General features: G+C 52.8%; 2 protein-coding genes across 6 annotated transcripts; one reads left to right on the top strand and one right to left on the bottom strand.

Moving 5' to 3' along the window:
* Positions 1-695: 695 nt before the first annotated feature.
* LOC146221482 (serine/threonine-protein kinase STK11-like) lies at positions 696-7,552 on the bottom strand. Of its 4 annotated transcripts, XM_084692611.1 has the most exons (12): positions 7,398-7,548; positions 7,146-7,318; positions 6,526-6,703; positions 5,381-5,943; positions 5,036-5,119; positions 4,587-4,676; positions 4,198-4,467; positions 3,965-4,092; positions 3,695-3,752; positions 2,351-2,586; positions 1,661-1,881; positions 696-1,105 (listed from the first exon to the last, which is right to left on the bottom strand). In XM_084692611.1, exons 4-11 carry the CDS (start codon positions 5,902-5,904, stop codon positions 1,673-1,675), a joined length of 1,599 nt encoding a protein of 532 aa, XP_084548737.1. In that variant the 5' UTR covers positions 5,905-5,943; positions 6,526-6,703; positions 7,146-7,318; positions 7,398-7,548; the 3' UTR covers positions 696-1,105; positions 1,661-1,672. The 4 variants fall into 4 exon arrangements, with proteins under 4 accessions (XP_084548737.1, XP_084548735.1, XP_084548738.1 ...); XM_084692609.1 differs by having other exon boundaries at positions 5,381-6,703; XM_084692612.1 differs by lacking the exon at positions 1,661-1,881 and having other exon boundaries at positions 5,381-6,703; positions 7,398-7,552.
* Positions 5,068-12,394, top strand: fstl3 (follistatin-like 3 (secreted glycoprotein)). Of its 2 annotated transcripts, none has more exons than XM_084692617.1 (5): positions 5,068-5,189; positions 9,490-9,675; positions 10,842-11,060; positions 11,373-11,600; positions 11,819-12,394. In XM_084692617.1, exons 2-5 carry the CDS (start codon positions 9,495-9,497, stop codon positions 11,869-11,871), a joined length of 681 nt encoding a protein of 226 aa, XP_084548743.1. In that variant the 5' UTR covers positions 5,068-5,189; positions 9,490-9,494; the 3' UTR covers positions 11,872-12,394. The 2 variants fall into 2 exon arrangements, with proteins under 2 accessions (XP_084548743.1, XP_084548742.1); XM_084692616.1 differs by lacking the exon at positions 5,068-5,189 and adding an exon at positions 7,994-8,903.
* Positions 12,395-19,786: the final 7,392 nt, after the last annotated feature.

Genomic DNA, 19,786 nt, shown 5'->3' on the forward strand with positions numbered 1-19,786 from the left:
AATAGGAAGTTATAGAGATGGAAACGTTGCGGTACTTTGTACAGAGATGTTCTTAGTGGTGTAACAAGCACAACGCCGACGACTTCACTTGCGCGTCTAGTAGTCTAGAGCGTTGGCTTGTATGCACTAATAGATTTGCTGTGCATCTAGATTTGCATGACATTACCCGTTCTAGGAGATATATTCATGTTTTCTCAAGGGTAACGAAACCAAATGAATAAACCATCGTGTCAGACGAACATAACCAGTAGAGCGTGGGAGATACTAGCGGTTTTGTATTTTATGCGATCTTTGTTTAGAAGTCGTGATGCTACGATGATATCTGATATTTTATTAGATTTATTTCCATGAATAAAATATAGTATATTTCACTATTCCTTGCTAGTTATTATGCTAACGTCTGCCTATCTCAAGTATGCGGATGTTTCTGAACAGGCTGTGTCTATGGCTACAGGACCAATCAGATGTACATGTTATTTTTTAGCCTGTGTCCTGATCTGTGAATAAATGAAAGAATCGTTGCCTGTCTTGCGGAGCGTCTCATTTCAAACTTAATCCGTTTTTAATACTCTAGAACTTTCCTACTTCCTTCCTGTTCAGACCCGAAGGAAGTCGTTTTCGCTGGAAGGGAAACTTTGTTCTGTCCAAAGCTGGCTGCAGCTGCAAGGTTCTCAAGGACCCAACTGACAGGAACATGCAGGAGAGAGAGGCCTTTATTCACATAAGGTGATATTGTGTGCGTGTGTGGTGTGTGTGTGTTAGGGAGTGATTGTGTGTGTTTGGTGTGTGTATGCCCCAACCCTCACCCCAGCCAAGAGCCGGACACACATGAACCCCTCTCTTAATCATGCTGTTATCCTAAAATAGATATGTATATATTAATACATCTATATAATACTGCAACTATGTTTCATACTGTAGTTACTGAGATAGTATCATTTAGTTCCATTCACTTCACAGTGTATTTCAAACAGAGGGATAAACAGTGTCGTAGTCTACATGAAGCTAGTCTTTCAGGAGGAGGTGTCTTCTTCATGGTAGCATCCTCATCATATTCCTCAGTGAAGAGCTGGAGGAGAACCAGGTCCTGATGATTCATGCACAGCTGTGTGACAAGAGAGAGAGATAGACACAGAGAAAGAGATACAGAGAGAGACACAGAGACAGACAGACAGAGAGAGAGACACAGAGAGAGAGAGACAAACACAGAGAGAGACAGAGACAGAGAGAAACAAACAGAGATAGAGACAAAATACCTTGAGAATCATACCCAACATCTTCCCTTTTGCTTCTCCTGAATTTCTGAAATATGTAAGCCCCCCCCCCCCCCTCCACCGCCTCCCCCCCCCCCCCCCCCCTCCTTGCTTTCTTCGTCATCATCTGCAATGACAACAACCAATCAGATGAAAATGACACAATTTGCTCGTGACACGGGCTGGTTGCTAGGCAGCGAGGGAAACTCCGCAGGCTGGAATCAAGGTCTTAAAAAGGGGGAATCCCCCCTCCCCCACATCACCAGTGTGTGTGTGTGCCACTCACCAGTGTGTGTGTGTGTGTGTGTGTGCGTGTGCCACTCACCAGTGTGTGTGTGTGCGTGTGTGAGTGTGTGCCACTCACCAGTGTGTGTGTGTGTGCGTGTGTGTGAGTGTGTGCCACTCACCAGTGTGCGTGTTCACTGCTGCTTGCAGGACAGTCTGCGCAGACGGCAGTAGGCGGAGCCTCCGAGGAGGGAGTGGCTGGAGGAGGAGCTAGATAGACGCTCAGAACGCAACCTGGTTGGCTGCTGTAACGCTGGCTCTGCCCCTTTCAGCTCTGGCTTCACCACTTTCAACTCTGGCCCCAACCCCTTCACACACACATGCCCCAGACCTGACCCCGGTCCTGGGGAGACAGAGGTCAAGGGTCAGGAGCATGACCTATAGGTGGTGGTGTTGATTTCTCCACTTAATAGAGAAAGCCCCCCCCCACCCCCCATAACAATCTCTCCTGGTGACGACAGCCAGCACTAAAAACACCCCACTACAATACTGAGGAGGAGGGAGGGAGAGAGACGGGGAGAGGCAGAGATACTGTGGTAGAGTGACTAAACTGACTGCAGTAGGATGACTCATGCAGTTGCCATGGTAACCTAAACCCCATCTACTCTCTAATGGTTCAGAGTGAAGGCTAGAGAAGACACACACTTTCACACACACACCAGACCAGTCATTTAGCTGTCTGCATGTGTGTGTGTGTGTGTGTGTGTGCGACCCTACTGCTTCACAAATCTTTCTTCAAATCTTTCTCCTCTAGAACACGCTATTCCACAAGCATGTAGTATGAAAATGTTATATTATCCTTGATTCTCTACCTGGGTGTGCAGAGACAAGGTCCTCAGTGTAGAATAACTCCTCCTCTTCCTCCTGCTCCTCCTCCTCCTGCTGCTCCTCCTGCTCCTCTTCCTCCTGCTCCTCCTCCTCCTCTTGGCAGGCGTGCAGCTGCTCCAGGTATGGCATTACCGTCATGCTCCTCCAGGGGTCGCTGCGCTCGGCGCCGGGGGGAAGAGGCACCGGGGGGGTGCTAGCAGGATGGCTCTGCCTAACCCAGCTGTGGGGCGGGGGGAGGGGGAGAGAGGGGAGGAAGACGGGGTCAGACTACACTGAACACCACACAACACACCCATCATCCTCATCCAGGCCAGGCAGGGAGGTTTCTCCAGGCCTCCCAGGCGGGTGAGGGAGGGAGACACAGAGGGTTCTCTCTCTCTCTGGGTGTATCCATGGTAACTCTTCATGGTGATTCGGATGTTCAGGTAATTAATTGTAAAGGCCAATCTGCCCTTTTACCTGCTAAAATATTTATACTGTATCTCTTTACGTCTGTCTGTCTGTCTGTCTGGCCACTTATCTGTGTGTCTGTGTGTGAGTGTGTCTGTGTGTGAGTGTGTCTGTGTGTCTGTGTCTGTGTGTCTGTGCGAGTGTCTGTGTGTGGGTCTGTGTGTGGTCATATTCCATCTCACTCTGCTCTCCTCCTGTGTGCAGAGAGCCCCGTCAGTCTCATTTGAAAGCAGTTCCACCCACAGAGACCAGATCACGGTTTGTTACACTCTCTCTTTCTGTCTCCTTCCCTCTCTCTCCTTTATGGTCTCTCTCTCTTTACCACCCCTCCCTCTCTGGGAGCTCCTCATAGCACACAAATGCTTCAGTCATTTGTTGCCATAGTAACTGCTGCCAGCATTTGTTGGCGCATTAGCTCTAGTGTAGTCAAGAGAAGATGAGAGGGAGAGAATGGAGAAGGGAGAGAGGAAGGGAGAGAGGGAGGGAGAGAGACAGAGAGGGAGACAGAGAGGGAGAGAGAGAGAGAGAGGGAGAGAGGGAGAGACTTTGACTTTTAAAGATACCTTTATTGGGCAGTTAGAACTGCCAGCCAACCAAGCTTTCACTACACCAAACCTTTTTTATCAAGACAAAAAGAGAGAGAGAGGGAGACAGACAGAGGGAGAGAGAGAGGGAGACAGAGAGGGAGAGAGAGAGCGAGAGAGAGAGACAGAGAGGGGGAGAGAGAGACAGAGAGGGAGAGAGAGGGAGAGGGAGAGACATAGAGAGAGAAGGAGACAGAGAGGGAGAGAGACAGACAGGGGGAGAGGGAGAGACAGAGACAGACAGAGAGGGAGAGAGAGAGAGCGAGAGGGAGATGGAGAGAGAGAGACACTCACCTGTGTTGTCTGATGTGTTGTATGGAAAACCTCTTTACAGGATCACACTCCAGCATGCCTGCACGCCCACACACACACACACACACACACACACCAGCATTAACACTCCAGAATGCCTCCGCACACACACACACACACACACACACACACACTCACTCACTCACTCACTCACTCACTCACTCACTCACTCACTCACTAGCAGAAACAGAAGGAGGGAGCAGAGAGGGAGGAGGAGGAGTGTCCATGGAGGGAGGAGGAGGGGCAGGGTACCTGTGAGCAGTTCAGCCAGCAGGGGGTCACAGGGCTCTGGGAGGCTGTATGAGCCTCGACAGATGTTCTCATACAGCTGGTAGATGTTGTCCCCCTCGAAGGGGTACAGACTGCTGGTGATGTTATACCTGCAGGGAGGGGAGAGAGAGGGGGAGGGACAATGGGAGAAAGAGTAGGATTAGTACAGTGTCAGTAGTATGAGTACAGTAACAGTACAATAACAGTATACTCACAGTGTGACGCCAGCAGACCAGACATCCACCTTGAATCCGGAGAAGGCGTCACAGCCGCTGGCGATCTCAGGGGGCTGGAAGGCAGGAGAGCCCTGGGAGCAGCGACACTCATCCTGGAGGGAGAACGGTGCTAGGGCCTCGGCCACACCCAGGTCTGAGATCTTCAGCTCTCCGCTGGTGGTCAGCAGCAGGTTGCCAGGTTTGATGTCCTTGTGGACAACCCCCTGTCCGTGCAGATACTCCAGGCCGTCCAACAGTTGCACGAAGTAGCTTGTAAAGGGTTGGGTTAGGTACAGTGTGACAGTAGCACAGTATCATGCTAATATTCAATACTACTGAGCTACTAGGGTGTGTATCATGCTAGTTTTCATTACGATACTCAGTTGTACCCATGAGCCTGGAACGCCGGAAGCTTCTTCCCCGGAGCGCAGTCCAGCACCTCCTGCAGCCCACACACACAGTACTCCATCACCATATACGTAGCACAGTCAAGGAAACAAACAGACACACCTGGGGAGGCACAGCATCAACACTACCCATTAGTTACCTACTGGGGGGACTATTTATGACCCATCACACGCACACAAGTCCAAGGAGAGGAACGTCTCTCTCTCAGCAGCCCAAGAGTGCCCCTGTGTGGCCAGACCAGAACATTACAACAACAATATTTGGAGAACATGATCAGCCAATGATACAAACATCTCCCTCCCCCCCTCTCACTACATCAACTTAACCCTAACCATACCTCACCTTCACCCTCACCACCACACCTCACTTCAACTCTCCCTTCACCAGGCTACGATGTTGTTCCTCCACCAGGGAGCCGTCTAAAGGATATATCTTCTGCTTCTCCTCGTTGTACAGAACGTCCACAAGCTGGATGACGTTCTTGTGCCGCAGTCTCCTCAGCAATTGGATCTCCCTGCAGACGAGGACAACAACTGTAACGTGAGGACTGAATGAAGACTGAAGACTGAGGCCTACCTGTGCAGGTGAGAATGAGGCCTACCTGTGCAGGTGAGAATGAGGCCTACCTGTGCAGGTGAGAATGAGGCCTACCTGTGCAGGTGAGAATGAGGCCTACCTGAGCAGGTGAGAATGAGGCCTACCTGAGCAGGTGAGAATGAAGCCTACCTGTGCAGGTGAGAATGAGGCCTACCTGTGCAGTGAGAATGAGGCCTACCTCTGGACGTTGGCCTCTCCGTTGGGGATCCTCCTCAACTTCTTCTTCTTCAGGATCTTGACAGCTCGTCGGCAGAGTGTCTCTGAGTCCAGCATCTCCTTCACCTTGCCGTAGGACCCCTCCCCCAGCAGCTCCCCCAGCAAGTAGCGACCCAGCAGCTTAGCACGGACAGGCCGGGGTGCGTACAGGACCTCGCTGGAGTCAAGGCGGTGGATGAAGGTCTCCAGACCCACCAGGTGGCCCTTGGAGCTATGCCAAGCATCCGGCCCAGGCTGGGGCCCCAACGAGTCCTCCTGGCCCTGATACTGGGGGCCCCAACCATCCCCATCATCCTGACCCTGGAGATCCCCGGACTCTGTACGTCGACCCCCGTTATGGGGGGAATCCCCTTGGTAACAGGGACTGCAGCCATCTTCCAAACCTTGGAAGTGGGGGCCCCATGAATCATCCTGATCCTGGTAGTCTATGTCTCCATGGGGGGGTTCCTGGGGGGTCCCGGGGCCCTGTCTCTCCTCCTCACTCATCTTACCCCCCACCCTCCTCAGACCTCCTGCTGGGATAGCCTGGAACACAGGGACGAGGTAAGAATGATGTCACAGGGATGAGGTAAGGATGATGTCACGTCGCTAAGCACTATGGCAGCAACCCGTGAGGTTGCCGTGGGTGATGGCTCAGATAGCAGTGATCAGCAGGTAATCCCAAGGGATCTCAGGTGATCTTGAAGGACCTCCCAGGTGTCTAAGGTGATTAGGGTGAAGGATTTCTGGTTGGTCTGAGGTACTATAATGTGATCTCAGGTCATCTAAAATGATCTCTGTTCCATCAGGTAATCTGGGTGATGTCAGATCCTCTCAGATGATCTTGAATTATGTTTTATAGCATCTACGGACTCAGTGGGTGATCTCTGGCCGTCTGCTGTAGCACCACCTTGGGCAGCAGGGAAGCTAACCCTAACCTAACCCGGCCATCCTGCTTCACCGTGACCCAAACGCCAGCGGCTGGCACTCACACATCTCTGTCTCGCAATCAAATATATTTGCGATAAATCCGTTACGAAAACATAACAGCTTGTGGATATTCGAGCTTGTAAAAGGAAGTTCTTCAGCTACAATACAACCCTGTAAAACACTCAGTAGTCGTAGCACCTTTGTATACAAGTAGAATAGGTTTGCATAGGTGTTAATCTAAAGTGCTTGTTCCAGAGGTTGGGGTCTGTCGGTGGTTCTTTTCCCGGTTCCCGGTCTGCTTGGTAGGTGCTGAGCCAGAATGATGCGGACAGCATGGAGGTCTATCAGGCTGCCGGTCAGCCGCAGTGAAGACCGGCTGGGAGGGGTGAAAACATGCGGATAGTTCTTGTTAGGACATGTTTCAACTGTGACAAGGCACCCATCTAATCCAGCAATTATATTTTAAGAGTCTGACACTCACTATGGGCTAGCTAGCAGACGCTAAATTATATGAGGCGCTAGACAGCTTGTGTTTTTGCCGGTTATATGAACTAATGCTAATCATATCTACGACAACAATTTGCTATTTTTATGTTGTTTGCTACTGAGTCTAGCAGTTTGCTGAAAAATCCTCATTTACATTTGTCTTGTCTAGCTACCTTGCTAGCCATAAGTACCGGTAAATTAGCTCCTAGTATAGGTACTACTGTATTCCCAACACCTTATATTTAAAGCATTTTTGGCACAATCTTTTAGTATTAGGCATATTAAATGTTTGTTTGTGTAAGTATTTGTTTATCTAGATAACTATACGTTACCTCAGCTACATGGTGATTCGTGATTGTTACTGCCAGTGCAACGGGCTGTCAAGAAGACCACCTCCATTTTGTTTACATATGCTCACGACCACGTGGAAATGTGATTTGACCGCTAGGAGACCGCAGTTTTGAAATGCTGGACAAGCCGAGTGGGTGGAGTTTTATCCGGGGTTCTGTACGAATGTGAAATTCGAGGTTGTTTGAATCTCATCAGAACTAGTCTAAAACTGTAATTTAGAAACAAAAACTCACCGTGCAGTTGAAGGTCCGTTGTCCTGCCAACGACACTCCACCTTCCTTCTCGTGTTTAACCTGTGTTAGTGTGTCTCGTGATTAGTGAACGGTCGGACAGAATATCTCACTTACTACGCTTACATTCATGGTGTTAGTTAACTCTCAACCAGTAGGGGGTAGCACTGGAAGGCCACTAGGCAGCAGTGCATGGACTAGAGCAGGTCTAATTTATGTATTAAACGTTAAGGCGAACACAGGAACAATATCACTAAACAAGAAAGAAGTGCATCTGAAATATACCATTTGTAAATGCTGTAGTACTACTAGAATTATAGCCTAACTGTTATCAGTGGCCCAGCTCGAAGAGCTGTCATGGGGTAGTTAGATGTGTCCAGTAGCTATTATTGGGTGGCACGTTTATAAACATTGTTTTTACCGTACAAAGTGTTCAGCTGCTGAATGGGGGCCTTTAGAAAAACGCAATGTTAGTCAATCAGTATGTGTGTGCGGGGGGGGGGGGGGGGGGGGGTGTATGTGTGTATGAGGGGGGCGGGGGAGGGAGGGGTCAGTCACGGCCCAATGGCCCAGAGTGAAGCTGCTGTAGCCGCAGCAGACTCGGTGACCCGGGCCCGGGGGGCGCCCGGGGGAGGGGGGGAGACCGGCCAGGCCCACCCAGTCTTCTCAGCGCTCTCCGGGGCCAGACATTCCTCCGAGCCCTCGGGAGCCCTCTATCCAGCAGGCAACATCATTCACACAGGCTCCGCGATACACATGCTACCTCCATTTCCCGCGATCAAAGGGAGATGAGACGAGACAGATGTGAGATGAACTTCATACATGTGGCTGGCCGGGAGGCCCACCGCAGCCAAACACTGAGGAAGAGGGAGGAGAGGGAACGTTATTGAAACGGCTGTGCCAGTATGATAACCTGAAACAGCCTTCAACGTTCAAAAGCAATACGCAGGAATGAAAAAAGGAATAGGGTCAGTTAAGTCTCCGCCAGCAGAAAACGTTCCTTAGATATTGACAGCATAAACCCAGGCCACTCAAGTTACCTCCCTCCGACTCAGAATGTTGGCACAGTTTACTACAGTATCTGAATTTGTTTAGAGAGCGCGGCGCAGCGCGTGTGGAAGACTGTTGCGCGCTCTGATATTCAGTGTGGGCAGACAAGCCTCCCGTCTATGGAAAGTGAGTCAGACGCAATACGCGTTCCGTGCTGCGATCTAACTGGCTGGACTCATTCGCCCATCCCAGAAGTATAATAACTTTGGGCTAAATATTTATCCAGACTGAACCACATCACCCTGAGTACAGCACATGCGTTACCCCAGACAGCTACGAGAGCAGAGAACTCAGACAACTTTACCAGCTTTTGATTTGCGTTCATTTGATAAAAGACAAGTTGAGTTTTGAGTTAGCGAACAACCTATTTTTGACGAATCACAATGGGCTTTCTGGTCGCGTTCTACAGTGTTCTACTTGTAACTCTGTGTCAACTTTTAGAAAGAAATCCTGCAAAGGGTGAGTAAAAAAATACCATTGGGCAATGTTGCATTTCTGTGCCATAATGATCAGATAAGCCTTCCTTATTTGCTATTGATGTCAACTTAACACGAGGACGTAGTATTAATTGTATGACGGAAACACTGGAGTTGATGTTTAGAAAGATCTTTAGTGCAGGTGCACGTGACCTCACTGACTAAGATAACAGTACCGTCACTGTCCTGTAATACATCTGTGAGTGTTAAGGTGTATATAAGGTATTTTAGGATGTGTGTGCGTTAGAGGGCATGAGAGTATAGGTGTGTAGTTGAACAGGGGTGGGTGGATGGTAGCATGTCTAGACTTCAACCAAATCAAGCAAACAGTTATCCCTTCAGCAATTTGCTGATATGTGCAGGTTCTACAGAAGTGTGTGTGTGTAAGTGTGTGTGTATACGAATGTGTGCGTGCATGCGTGTGTGTGTATGAGTACATGTGTTCATGTGTGTGTGTACGTATGTGTGCGTCCATGTGTGTGTGCGTGTTTCCTTGTGGCATAAGTGTGTGTATTTTGCCTTCATGCATCAGTCTACATCAGACTGCTTTGTTTTGTGTGTGTGGGCAGCTGGGATGTGCTGGTTGCAGCAGAGCCCAGAGCAGCGCTGTGACATGGTGTTGATGCGTGGTGTGAGCCGGGAGGAGTGCTGCTCCCCGGGACGTCTGGACACCGCCTGGTCCAACACCAGCCTGCCCATGAACGAGGTCAGCCTGCTGGGTATCCTGGGGATTGTGTCCTGCAAGCCCTGCAGAGGTAAGCAGACTGCACCTCCCTACAGCTCCCTACATCTCTCTTCTCTCTTTTCTCCTCTCTCCTCTTTCCTCTCTCTTCTCTCTCCTCTGTCCTCTCACCTCTCACCTCTTTCTCCTCTCTCCTCTTTCCTCTCTCTTCTCTCTCCTCTGTCCTCTCTCCTCTCACCTCTTTCTCCTCTCACCTCTCACCTCTTTCTCCTCTCTCCTCTCTCCTCTCTCCTCTCTCCTCTCTCCTCTCTCCTCTCCCCTCTCTCCTCCCACCTCTCTCCTCCCTTCTCTCCTCTCTCCTCTCTCCTTTCTCTCTCCTCTCTCCTCTCTTTCCTCTCTCCTCCCTCTCTCCTCTCTCTCCTCTCTCCTCTCTCCTATCACCTCTCTCCTCTCTCCTCCCCTCTCTCCTCTCTCCTCTCTCTTCTCTCTTCTCTCCTCTCTCCTCTCTCCTCTCTCCTCTCTCCTCTCTCCTCTCTCCTCTCTCCTCTCTCCTCTCTCCTCTCTCCTCTCTCTTGTCTCCTCTCTCTCCTCTGAGCTGCCTGGGAGCTGAGCCAGATCATCTTCCCGGCTTCCTTCCACTGCTGGCATCTACTGAGTGTGTGTGCGTGTGAGACTGTGTGTGTAAGTATGTGTGTCTTACTCTATGTGTGAGACGGTGTGTGGGTGTGAAACTGTGTGTAACTGTGTGTGTGACAGTGCATTGTGTGTGTTAGTGCATTTGTGTCACACACAGTTACACACAAAGAATGGCCATGCTAAGATTACAAGTACTTTAATGGTAGTCCTCTCCTTTCTCTCCTCTCTCTCTCCCTCTCTCTCTCTCCCTCTCTCTCTCTATCTCTCTCTCTCTGTCTCTCTCTCTCTCTCTGTCTCTCTCTCTGTCTCTGTCTCTCTCTCTCTCTCTGTCTCTCTCTCTCTCTCTCTCTCTCTGTCTCTCTCTCTCTCTCTCTCTCTCTCTCTCTCTCTCTCTGTCTCTCTCTCTCTCTCTCTCTCTCTCTCTCTCTCTCTCTCTCTCTCTCTCTCTCTCTCTCTCTCTCCCTCTCTCTCTCCCATTATACAAGAGACCAGGTACATAAATGCATCACTATCAGACCAGGTACATGAGAGCAGGTACATACCTGATCACTATCAGGGCAGAGAGAGGCAGTACAAAGTAATACTCACACTGTGTGTGTGCAGAGACGTGTGAGGGTGTGACCTGCGGCCCGGGGAAGGTGTGTAGGCTGAAGGCAGGCCGGCCCCAGTGTGTGTGTTCCCCTGACTGCTCCGTGCTGGGGAGGCGGGGCCGCCCGGTGTGTGGCAGCGACGGGAACACTTACCCAGACGAGTGTGGCCTGCTGCTGGCTCGCTGCCAGGGGCAGCCGGACCTGGAAGTCATGTACCAGGGGGGGTGCAAGAGTGAGTACACTCTCACACATTCTCACACACGCTCACACACTCACACACACTCTCACACACTCTCACACACTCTCACACGCGCTCACACACTCACACACACTCTCACACACTCTCACACACTCTCACACTCTCACACACTCTCACACACTCTCACACACTCTCACACACTCTCACACGCTCTCACACACTCTCACACACTCTCACACACTCTCACACACTCTCACACTCTCACACACTCTCACACACTCTCACACACTCTCACACACTCTCACACACGTACCATTAATGTCCCGGATGTGTGTGTGTGTGCAGAGTCGTGCTCCAACGTGGTGTGTCCAGGAACACACAGCTGTGTAACTGACCAGACCAACAGTGCTCACTGCGTCATGTGTCGCACTGCGCCCTGCCCTATCCCCATGACGACAGAGCAGCCAATATGTGGCAACGACAACGTGACCTACCCCAGCGCCTGTCACCTGCGGAGGGCCACCTGCTTCCTGGGGCATTCCATAGGAGCCAGACACCTCGGACACTGCAGCTGTAAGACCTGCCTGCCTGCCTGCCTGCCTGCCTGCCTGCCTGCCTGCCTGCCTGCCTGCCTGCCTGCCTGCCTGCCTGCCTGCCTGTCTGTCTGCCTGTCTGTCTGTCTGTCTGTCTGTCTGTCTGTCTGTCTGTCTGCCTGTCTGCCTGTCTTTCTGTCTCTTAAACTAACCATTTGTCATGATACCTCCCTCCCTCCCCCCTCCCTCTCTCTTCAGACCCTCCTAAGAAGACTCAGGGCCTGGAGGGCAGTGAAGAGAACGCCCTCTAAAGACCAGCTGTGTCCAGAGCAGGCCACCCCCTCTCCCCTCCTGTCCCCTCCCCTCATCTACATGTATTCATTTAGCAGATGCTTTTATCCAAAGTGACTTCCAAGAGAGAGATTTACAAAGTGCATAGATCACTGATAATAACAACAACAACAAAGCCCCAAAACATTGCGGGTAGCCAAAACATGAAGCACACATTGTGAACAACCAAAATAAGTGCCAAAGGGAAGAACCATAAGAGCATGTAGTTAAACAAGTTACAATTAAACAACATGAATCGCTATAAGTGCAAGTGTACCTGTGGAAAAGCAAGTAACAGTAAAATAAAATATTTCAGAGCGAGTACAACAATTTGAATCAGTTACCACTAACAAGCAAGAGCAACAAGTCTTTAAGCAAGAGTCATTGTGATCCTGGAGGAAACTCCCCTCCCCTCCTTCACCCCCCCCTCCTTGATGGAGTATTGGTGTGGGGGTGGGGGGGGCACATCTGTGTATATTGTAAATAAATTACCACTACTATTTATTGGAGCGGGTTTGTACTTATGTTTTCCTGAATACAGACCTACATATCCATAATTACCTGTTAACCCACAGCGCTGTACTGTTTCACTGTCTACTGTTTGTTTATAAATAACTTTAATTACAGTCACTGGCTGGCTTTGTTAAGAGGAATTTGGGTTTTTATTCCCCCCAAATGGATTTATTTTCCTCCCTGATGCAAACAGTGAAGTGGAGTTAGTGTAGTGTGGTTTCATTAGAGTCAGACCACTCTACTGCATCTTTCGCCGCCAGCCAAAATACACACACCCTGCTGCATCTCACATACACACCCCTCCTGCACACACACACACACCCCTCCTACACACACACACACCCCTCCTACACACATATAGACACCCAGCACCATCTAATGCCAGCAAACTCCTACACACACGCACACACACACACACATCTCTTCTTCTACACACACACCCCTCTCCTACTCACACACAGCATGTTTAGGCTGGATCTTTGTCAGGGCTGCGAGGCACCCCCTGATAACTGACATTACCAGTTCAGTTCTGCTTCTGGAAGAGTTCAGCCCTCAACAACATGTCCTGTGTTCCAGCACAGACCTGTTTACCTCCTGCCAGTGAGGGAGCCCAGTGTTGGGGCGCTCACACAGTCTCATCTGACTTGACACGCTCCCAGTCTCGGGAGTAATAGAGTCACATGAGCAGCCTTATCTGATTGGACAGACACGTGGGCAGCCTTATCTGATTGGATAGACACATGGGCAGCCTTATCTGATTGGACCGTTGAATCTAATCTGTCTGGGAATCTGGAGCTGGACTTAGTGTGAACTCACCAAACCTCTAGGCTAGGATACACACACCTGGACACAGGGCAAACACACACACCTTAACACATACCAGTTACACAACCCTGAACACAGTTTAAACAAAAAAGACACCATATAACAGACCGTAAACAGTTAATGAAGACCATGTACAGACCATAAGCAGATCAGAAGCAAACAAGATAGAAACAGATGCAATCATGGACATATAGACAACAATCATGTAAATCCAGCAATCCAAATGACTGAGAATTACTTTTTATTTCAATTTTTGTTAATTGTTTTCATTTTACTGAACATACAGAGTAAGAACAGTTATTGATGTAAATAACTCTTGTGTACCTGTGTGCCTACTGTGAAATATTAATGATACATGTATTTACTTATTTTTGTACTGTCATTTAATCTCTAAATAAACAATGATATTTGTCATTATGTCTCTTTCCTGCCTAGTCCAGTGTGTGTGTACTGTATGTATGTGTGTGTGTGCAGAATGTGTGTGTGTGTGGAAGGTGGAAGGAGGTCACTTCAGTCTCGTCTATCCACAGTCTTGGTATCTCCTTCTCTCTCACACTCTCCCTCCCTTTACATTTACATTTATTCATATAGCAGACGCTTTTATCCAAAGCGACTTCCAAGAGAGAGCTTTACAAAGTGCATAGGTCACTGATAACAACAACAACATAGCTCCCATTATCAACTTCTCCCTCTCCTATTCAAGCCCTCCTCCCTTTCCCCTCCTTCCTTCTCTCGGTGTGTCTCATGCCCAGTGCTACCATCTGTTTTGACTTTACTGATGTTTATCCTGTGTTCCAGTCACGCTGGTACATCGGGGGTGGAGGTATACGGCTGTTCAAACAGGGGAATAACAATGCCATTTGAAACTGTTGTTTTTCTCCCACATCTAGCTGCCCTCCTCACAGTTCTTCTGGTGGTGGCATTGACAACTTGTGGAGTCTCTTCCTGGTTTGTATGTGGTCTGAATCCAGTCTGAATGTGGTCTGAATCCAGTCTGAATGTGGTCTGAATCCAGTCTGAATGTGGTCTGAATCCAGTCTGAATGTGGTCTGTATCGAGTCTGTATGTGGTCTGTATCCAGTTTGAATGTGGTCTGTATCCAGTTTGAATGTGGTCTGTATCCAGTCTGTGTATTTTGTATAATTTGCCCCCCCCCCACACACACACACACACACACTCGGTCTCGTTCCAGTTTTTTAATTCTCGGCCCTCTTACTCACAACGGAAATTGCGTTCCTCCATCAAGGAGTTCCCAGAACACTCTGCCATTAAATCACCCAAGGAGAGATTACACTAACACAAACTTAGCCCACACACACACAAACACACACACACACACACACACTCACACACACACACTCATACACACACACATTACACAACTGTCCTATCCAAGCACACTACAGATCATCACTGTGTGTGATGATCCTCTCCTGCATCACTTCCTGTGTATAATGTCTCTGCATTGCATCACTTCCTGTGTATAACAACTCTGTACAGCATCACTTCCTGTTGCTAGTTGTCTGATAGCTTCCAGAAACTAGAAAGCAGACAGAAATAAAGAGAGAGATGGAGAGATTTATGGAGAGAGAATAAGAGAGAGATGGAGAGATGGGGTTTGAGACCACCCACGGTTCTGAACACATCACCCCCCACCATCACACACACACACACACATACACCACCCCACTATCACACACACACACACCACCCCACTGTCACACACACACACACACACACACACACCACCCCACTGTCACACACACACACACACACCACCCCACTATCACACACACACACACACCACCCCACTATCACACACACACACACACCACCCCACTATCAAACACACACACCACCCCACTATCACACACACACACCACCCCACTATCACACACACACACACACCACCCCACTATCACACACACTATCACAGGGCCGAGCCCCCCACCCCCCCGCGCCCCCGAGCCCCCTGGCCCCCTGAGCCCCCTGAGCCCCCTGGCCCCCTGAGCCCCCTGGCCCCCTGAGCCCCCTGAGCCCCCTGAGCCCCCTGAGCCCCCTGAGCCCCCTGGCCCCCTGAGCCCCCTGAGCCCCCTGAGCCCCCTGGCCCCCTGAGCCCCCTGAGTCCCCTGGCCCCCTGGCCCCCTGAGCCCCCTGAGCCCCCTGAGCCCCCTGGCCCCCTGAGCCCCCTGAGCCCCCTGGCCCCCTGAGCCCCCTGAGTCCCCTGGCCCCCTGGCCCCCTGAGCCCCCTGAGCCCCCTGGCCCCCTGAGCCCCCTGGCCCCCTGAGCCCCCTGAGCCCCCTGAGCCCCCTGAGCCCCCTGAGCCCCCTGGCCCCCTGAGCCCCCTGGCCCCCTGAGCCCCCTGGCCCCCTGAGTCCCCTGGCCCCCTGAGCCCCCTGAGCCCCCTGAGCCCCCTGGCCCCCTGAGCCCCCTGGCCCCCTGAGTCCCCTGGCCCCCTGAGCCCCCTGGCCCCCTGAGTCCCCTGGCCCCCTGAGCCCCCTGAGCCCCCTGAGTCCCCTGGCCCCCTGAGCCCCCTGGCCCCCTGAGTCCCCTGGCCCCCTGAGCCCCCTGAGCCCCCTGGCCCCCTGAGTCCCCTGGCCCCCTGAGCCCCCTGGCCCCCTGAGTCCCCTGGCCCCCTGAGCCCCCTGAGCCCCCTGGCCCCCTGAGTCCCCTGGCCCCCTGAGTCCCCTGGCCCCCTGAGTCCCCTGGCCCCCTGAGCCCCCTGGCCCCCTGAGCCCCCTGAGCCCCCTGGCCCCCTGAGTCCCCTGGCCCCCTGGCCCCCTGAGCCCCCTGAGTCCCCTGGCCCCCTGAGTCCCCTGGCCCCCTGAGTCCCCTGGCCCCCTGAGCCCCCTGAGCCCCCTGAGCCCCCTGGCCCCCTGAGCCCCCTGGCCCCCTGAGTCCCCGGGCCCCCCAAGCCGCCCGCCCCCCGAGCTCCGCTCTGACAGCCACGCCCCCCCCCCCCCCCGAATTTCTAGTTATTTAAGTCAACTTAAATTGCCACATACCCTGATATGCCATACCCCCCCCCCCCCACACACACACACACACTGCCCTACTTTCGGATGGCCTGACCGAGTCAGAAGTACTTACTGTTTGTGAGCTGGAGAGAGCTGTGGCTCTGTGGTGTCTCTCTGCTTGTTCCCTGACCCAGTTGGCCACCTTCTCCCCACGCTTTACCTTACAGAACATGTTCCCCACACTGCAGAACCATACACCTTTTGGAAGCAGACTTGTGTTGGGTTTTAGACTATAGAACAGAAGGTGTTGGGATCTACGCTAAGTACAGAAGTATAGTAGGTGTGGTTAGGATTACAGTTCAGTAGGTGTGGATCTTCTTGACGTGATTATGAGGAGATCCTCTGGGGTATACAGTGACTAAGAGGCTTGGACTCGGGTGGATAATTGAGAGCACATGTTCCCCCAACTACCTCCATGTGGCATAGGACGGCTGTGTGAGGCTGAGTGAGGCTGTGTGAGGCTGAGTGAGGCTGAGTGAGGCTGAGTGAGACTGAGTGAGGCTGAGTGAGGCTGAGTGAGGCTGAGTGAGACTGAGTGAGGCTGAGTGAGGCTGTGTTTATCTGAGTGAGGCTGTGTGAGGCTGAGTGAGGCTGAGTGAGGCTGAGTGAGGCTGAGTGAGGCTGTGTGAGACTGAGTGAGGCTGTGTGAGGCTGAGTGAGGCTGAGTGAGGCTGAGTGAGGCTGTGTGAGGCTGAGTGAGGCTGAGTGAGGCTGAGTGAGGCTGAGTGAGGCTGTGTGAGACTGAGTGAGGCTGTGTGAGACTGAGTGAGGCTGTGTGAGGCTGTGTGAGACTGAGTGAGGCTGTGTGAGACTGAGTGAGGCTGTGTGAGGCTGTGTGAGGCTGAGTGAGGCTGAGTGAGGCTGTGTGAGACTGAGTGAGGCTGAGTGAGGCTGTGTGAGTCTGAGTGAGGCTGAGTGAGGCTGTGTGAGTCTGAGTGAGGCTGAGTGAGGCTGTGTTTATCTGAGTGAGGCTGAGTGAGGCTGTGTGAGACTGAGTGAGGCTGTGTTTATCTGAGTGAGGCTGAGTGAGTCTGTGTGAGTCTGTGTGAGGCTGAGTGAGCCTGTGTGAGTCTGAGTGAGGCTGTGTTTCCTTGGGAACTTGTGACATGAGAGAGAAGCATTTGATCTGATGTGACCCAGACCCAGACCCAGGACCAGACCCAGGACCAGACCCAGACCCAGACCCAGACCCAGACCCAGACCCAGACCCAGGACCAGGACCAGACCCAGACCCAGACCCAGGACCAGACCCAGGACCAGACCCAGACCCAGGACCAGGACCAGACCCAGACCCAGACCCAGGACCAGACCCAGGACCAGGACCAGACCCAGACCCAGACCCAGACCCAGACCCAGACCCAGACCCAGGACCAGACCCAGGACCAGGACCAGGACCAGGACCAGGACCAGGACCAGACCCAGACCCAGACCCAGACCCAGACCCAGACCCAGACCCAGGACCAGACCCAGACCCAGACCCAGACCCAGACCCAGACCCAGACCCAGACCCAGACCCAGACCCAGACCCAGACCCAGACTAGCTTCCTGGGCCAGAAATCAGAAGAACTAATTCATTGTAGCAGCTCACATGACCTGTCTGTGAACCCCCCCCCCAGACCCCCCCAGGCCCCCCAGCCCCCCAGCCCCCCCTCCCACATCTCCCTGCAACAATGAACCCTGCAGAAGCTCAGTGATACACTGGAGGCAGAGAATGCCTCACTTCCGCCCCCAGACATAGCTGTCTCTCTCACACACTCACACACACACACACATATAGACACACCTACCACACACACACATACACACTCCTGGTACCAAACAACACATTGCATCGGACCAGCAGGCTGGAGGGCATTGATTGGCTGTTGCTCAATCAGGAGGAAACTCCTCCTTCTCTCTTCAGAGGGATGCAAGGTGAAGCCAGCAGATCTCTGGAGGCTCTTCTGATGGGGCTGTCTGTCCCTCACGTAAATCATCCAGTTATGGCCCTCTGGGGAGCAATGCTACCTGAACACCAGCCAGCCAGAGGAGGCCCAGCCAGAGGAGGCCCAGCCAGCCAGCCAGAGGAGGCCCAGCCAAAGGAGGCCCAGCCAGCCAGCCAGAGGAGGCCCAGCCAGAGGACGCCCAGCCAGAGGAGGCCCAGCCAGCCAGCCAGAGGAGGCCCAGCCAGAGGAGGCCCAGCCAGCCAGCCAGAGGAGGCCCAGCCAGAGGAGGCCCAGCCAGAGGAGGCCCAGCCAGCCAGCCAGAGGAGGCCCAGCCAGCCAGCCAGAGGAGGCCCAGCCAGAGGACGCCCAGCCAGAGGAGGTCCAGCCAGCCAGCCAGAGGAGGCCCAGCCAGAGGAGGTCCAGCCAGCCAGCCAGAGGACGCCCAGCCAGAGGAGGCCCAGCCAGAGGAGGCCCAGCCAGCCAGAGGAGGCCCAGCCAGAGGAGGCCCAGCCAGAGGAGGCCCAGCGAGCTGGCCAGAGGAGGCCCAACCAGAAGAGGCCCAGCCAGCCAGCCAGAGGAGGCCCAGCCAGCCAGCCAGAGGAGGCATAGTCAGAGGAGGCCCAGCCAGCCAGCCAGCCAGAGGACGCCCAGCCAGAGGAGGCCCAGCCAGAGGAGGCCCAGCCAGCCAGCCAGAGGAGGCCCAACCAGAGGAGGTCCAGCCAGAGGAGGCCCAGCCAGCCAGCCAGAGGAGGCCCAACCAGAGGAGGTCCAGCCAGCCAGCCAGAGGAGGCCCAGCCAGCCAGAGGAGGCCCAGCCAGAGGAGGCCCAGCCAGAGGAGGCCCAGCCAGCCAGAGGAGGCCCAGCCAGAGGAGGCCCAGCCAGCCAGAGGAGGCCCAGCCAGAGGAGGCCCAGCCAGCCAGAGGAGGCCCAGCCAGAGGAGGCCCAGCCAGAGGAGGCCCAGCCAGCCAGAGGAGGCCCAGCCAGAGGAGGCCCAGCCAGAGGAGGCCCAGCCAGCCAGAGGAGGCCCAGCCAGCCAGTAGAGCCTCCTCCTACACAAACATTAAGTCTCCTGCTAGGGTTCTTCTGGCCTCCAGCCTCCAGGGTCTACCCTCACCTGGCATCTACCCTCACCTGGCATCTACCCTAACCTGGCCTCCAACCTCACCTGGCCTCTACCCTCACCTGGACTCCACCCTCACCTGGCCTCTAACCTAACCTGGCCTCTACCCTCATCTGGCCTCTACCCTCACCTGGCCTCCACCCTCACCTGGCCTCTAACCTAACCTGGCCTCTAAACTCACCTGGCCTCCAGCTTCACCTGGCCTCGAGCCTCTCTCCTCATTTGGACTCTCTTTTACAACCCAGCCTCTACCCAACTTCCCAACTCATGGATCATGACTGAGTATGTTTTGAAAGTTGTAGTTCACATTGCCTATAATTTGTTGTATATGTTCAAGAGTATAATTCATGAATTATATTCCAATGTACGAGTGGAATTAATGTTTGCTGAAGAGTCTGCTTCAAGCGCCACAGCGCCCCATCTAGCGGCCGTGTTGAAAACTACAGTACGCATCATCGATTTGGCAAACTGCTTTGAAAGCCGCAGTCTGCACCGA

Source organism: Hypomesus nipponensis, chromosome 26 (assembly GCF_054491055.1).
Source record: "Hypomesus nipponensis isolate SF chromosome 26, ASM5449105v1, whole genome shotgun sequence".
Taxonomy (NCBI): Eukaryota; Metazoa; Chordata; class Actinopteri; order Osmeriformes; family Osmeridae; genus Hypomesus; species Hypomesus nipponensis.

What these genes read in the sequence shown, in the direction of transcription:
- LOC146221482 (XM_084692611.1), bottom strand. Translation starts at nt 5,904, where the DNA reads ATGAGTGAGGAGGAGAGACAGGGCCCCGGGACCCCCCAGGAACCCCCC. An exon ending in GGAGAGGCCAACGTCCAGAG is followed by an intron (nt 5,120 to 5,380) that starts GTAGGCCTCATT and finishes CCTCGTCTGCAG; the next exon opens with GGAGATCCAATTGCTGAGGA. An exon ending in CCGGCGTTCCAGGCTCATGG is followed by an intron (nt 4,468 to 4,586) that starts GTACAACTGAGT and finishes ACCCTTTACAAG; the next exon opens with CTACTTCGTGCAACTGTTGG.
- fstl3 (XM_084692616.1), top strand. Translation starts at nt 8,828, where the DNA reads ATGGGCTTTCTGGTCGCGTTCTACAGTGTTCTACTTGTAACTCTGTGT. An exon ending in AGAAAGAAATCCTGCAAAGG is followed by an intron (nt 8,904 to 9,489) that starts GTGAGTAAAAAA and finishes GTGTGTGGGCAG; the next exon opens with CTGGGATGTGCTGGTTGCAG. An exon ending in ACACCTCGGACACTGCAGCT is followed by an intron (nt 11,601 to 11,818) that starts GTAAGACCTGCC and finishes CTCTCTCTTCAG; the next exon opens with ACCCTCCTAAGAAGACTCAG.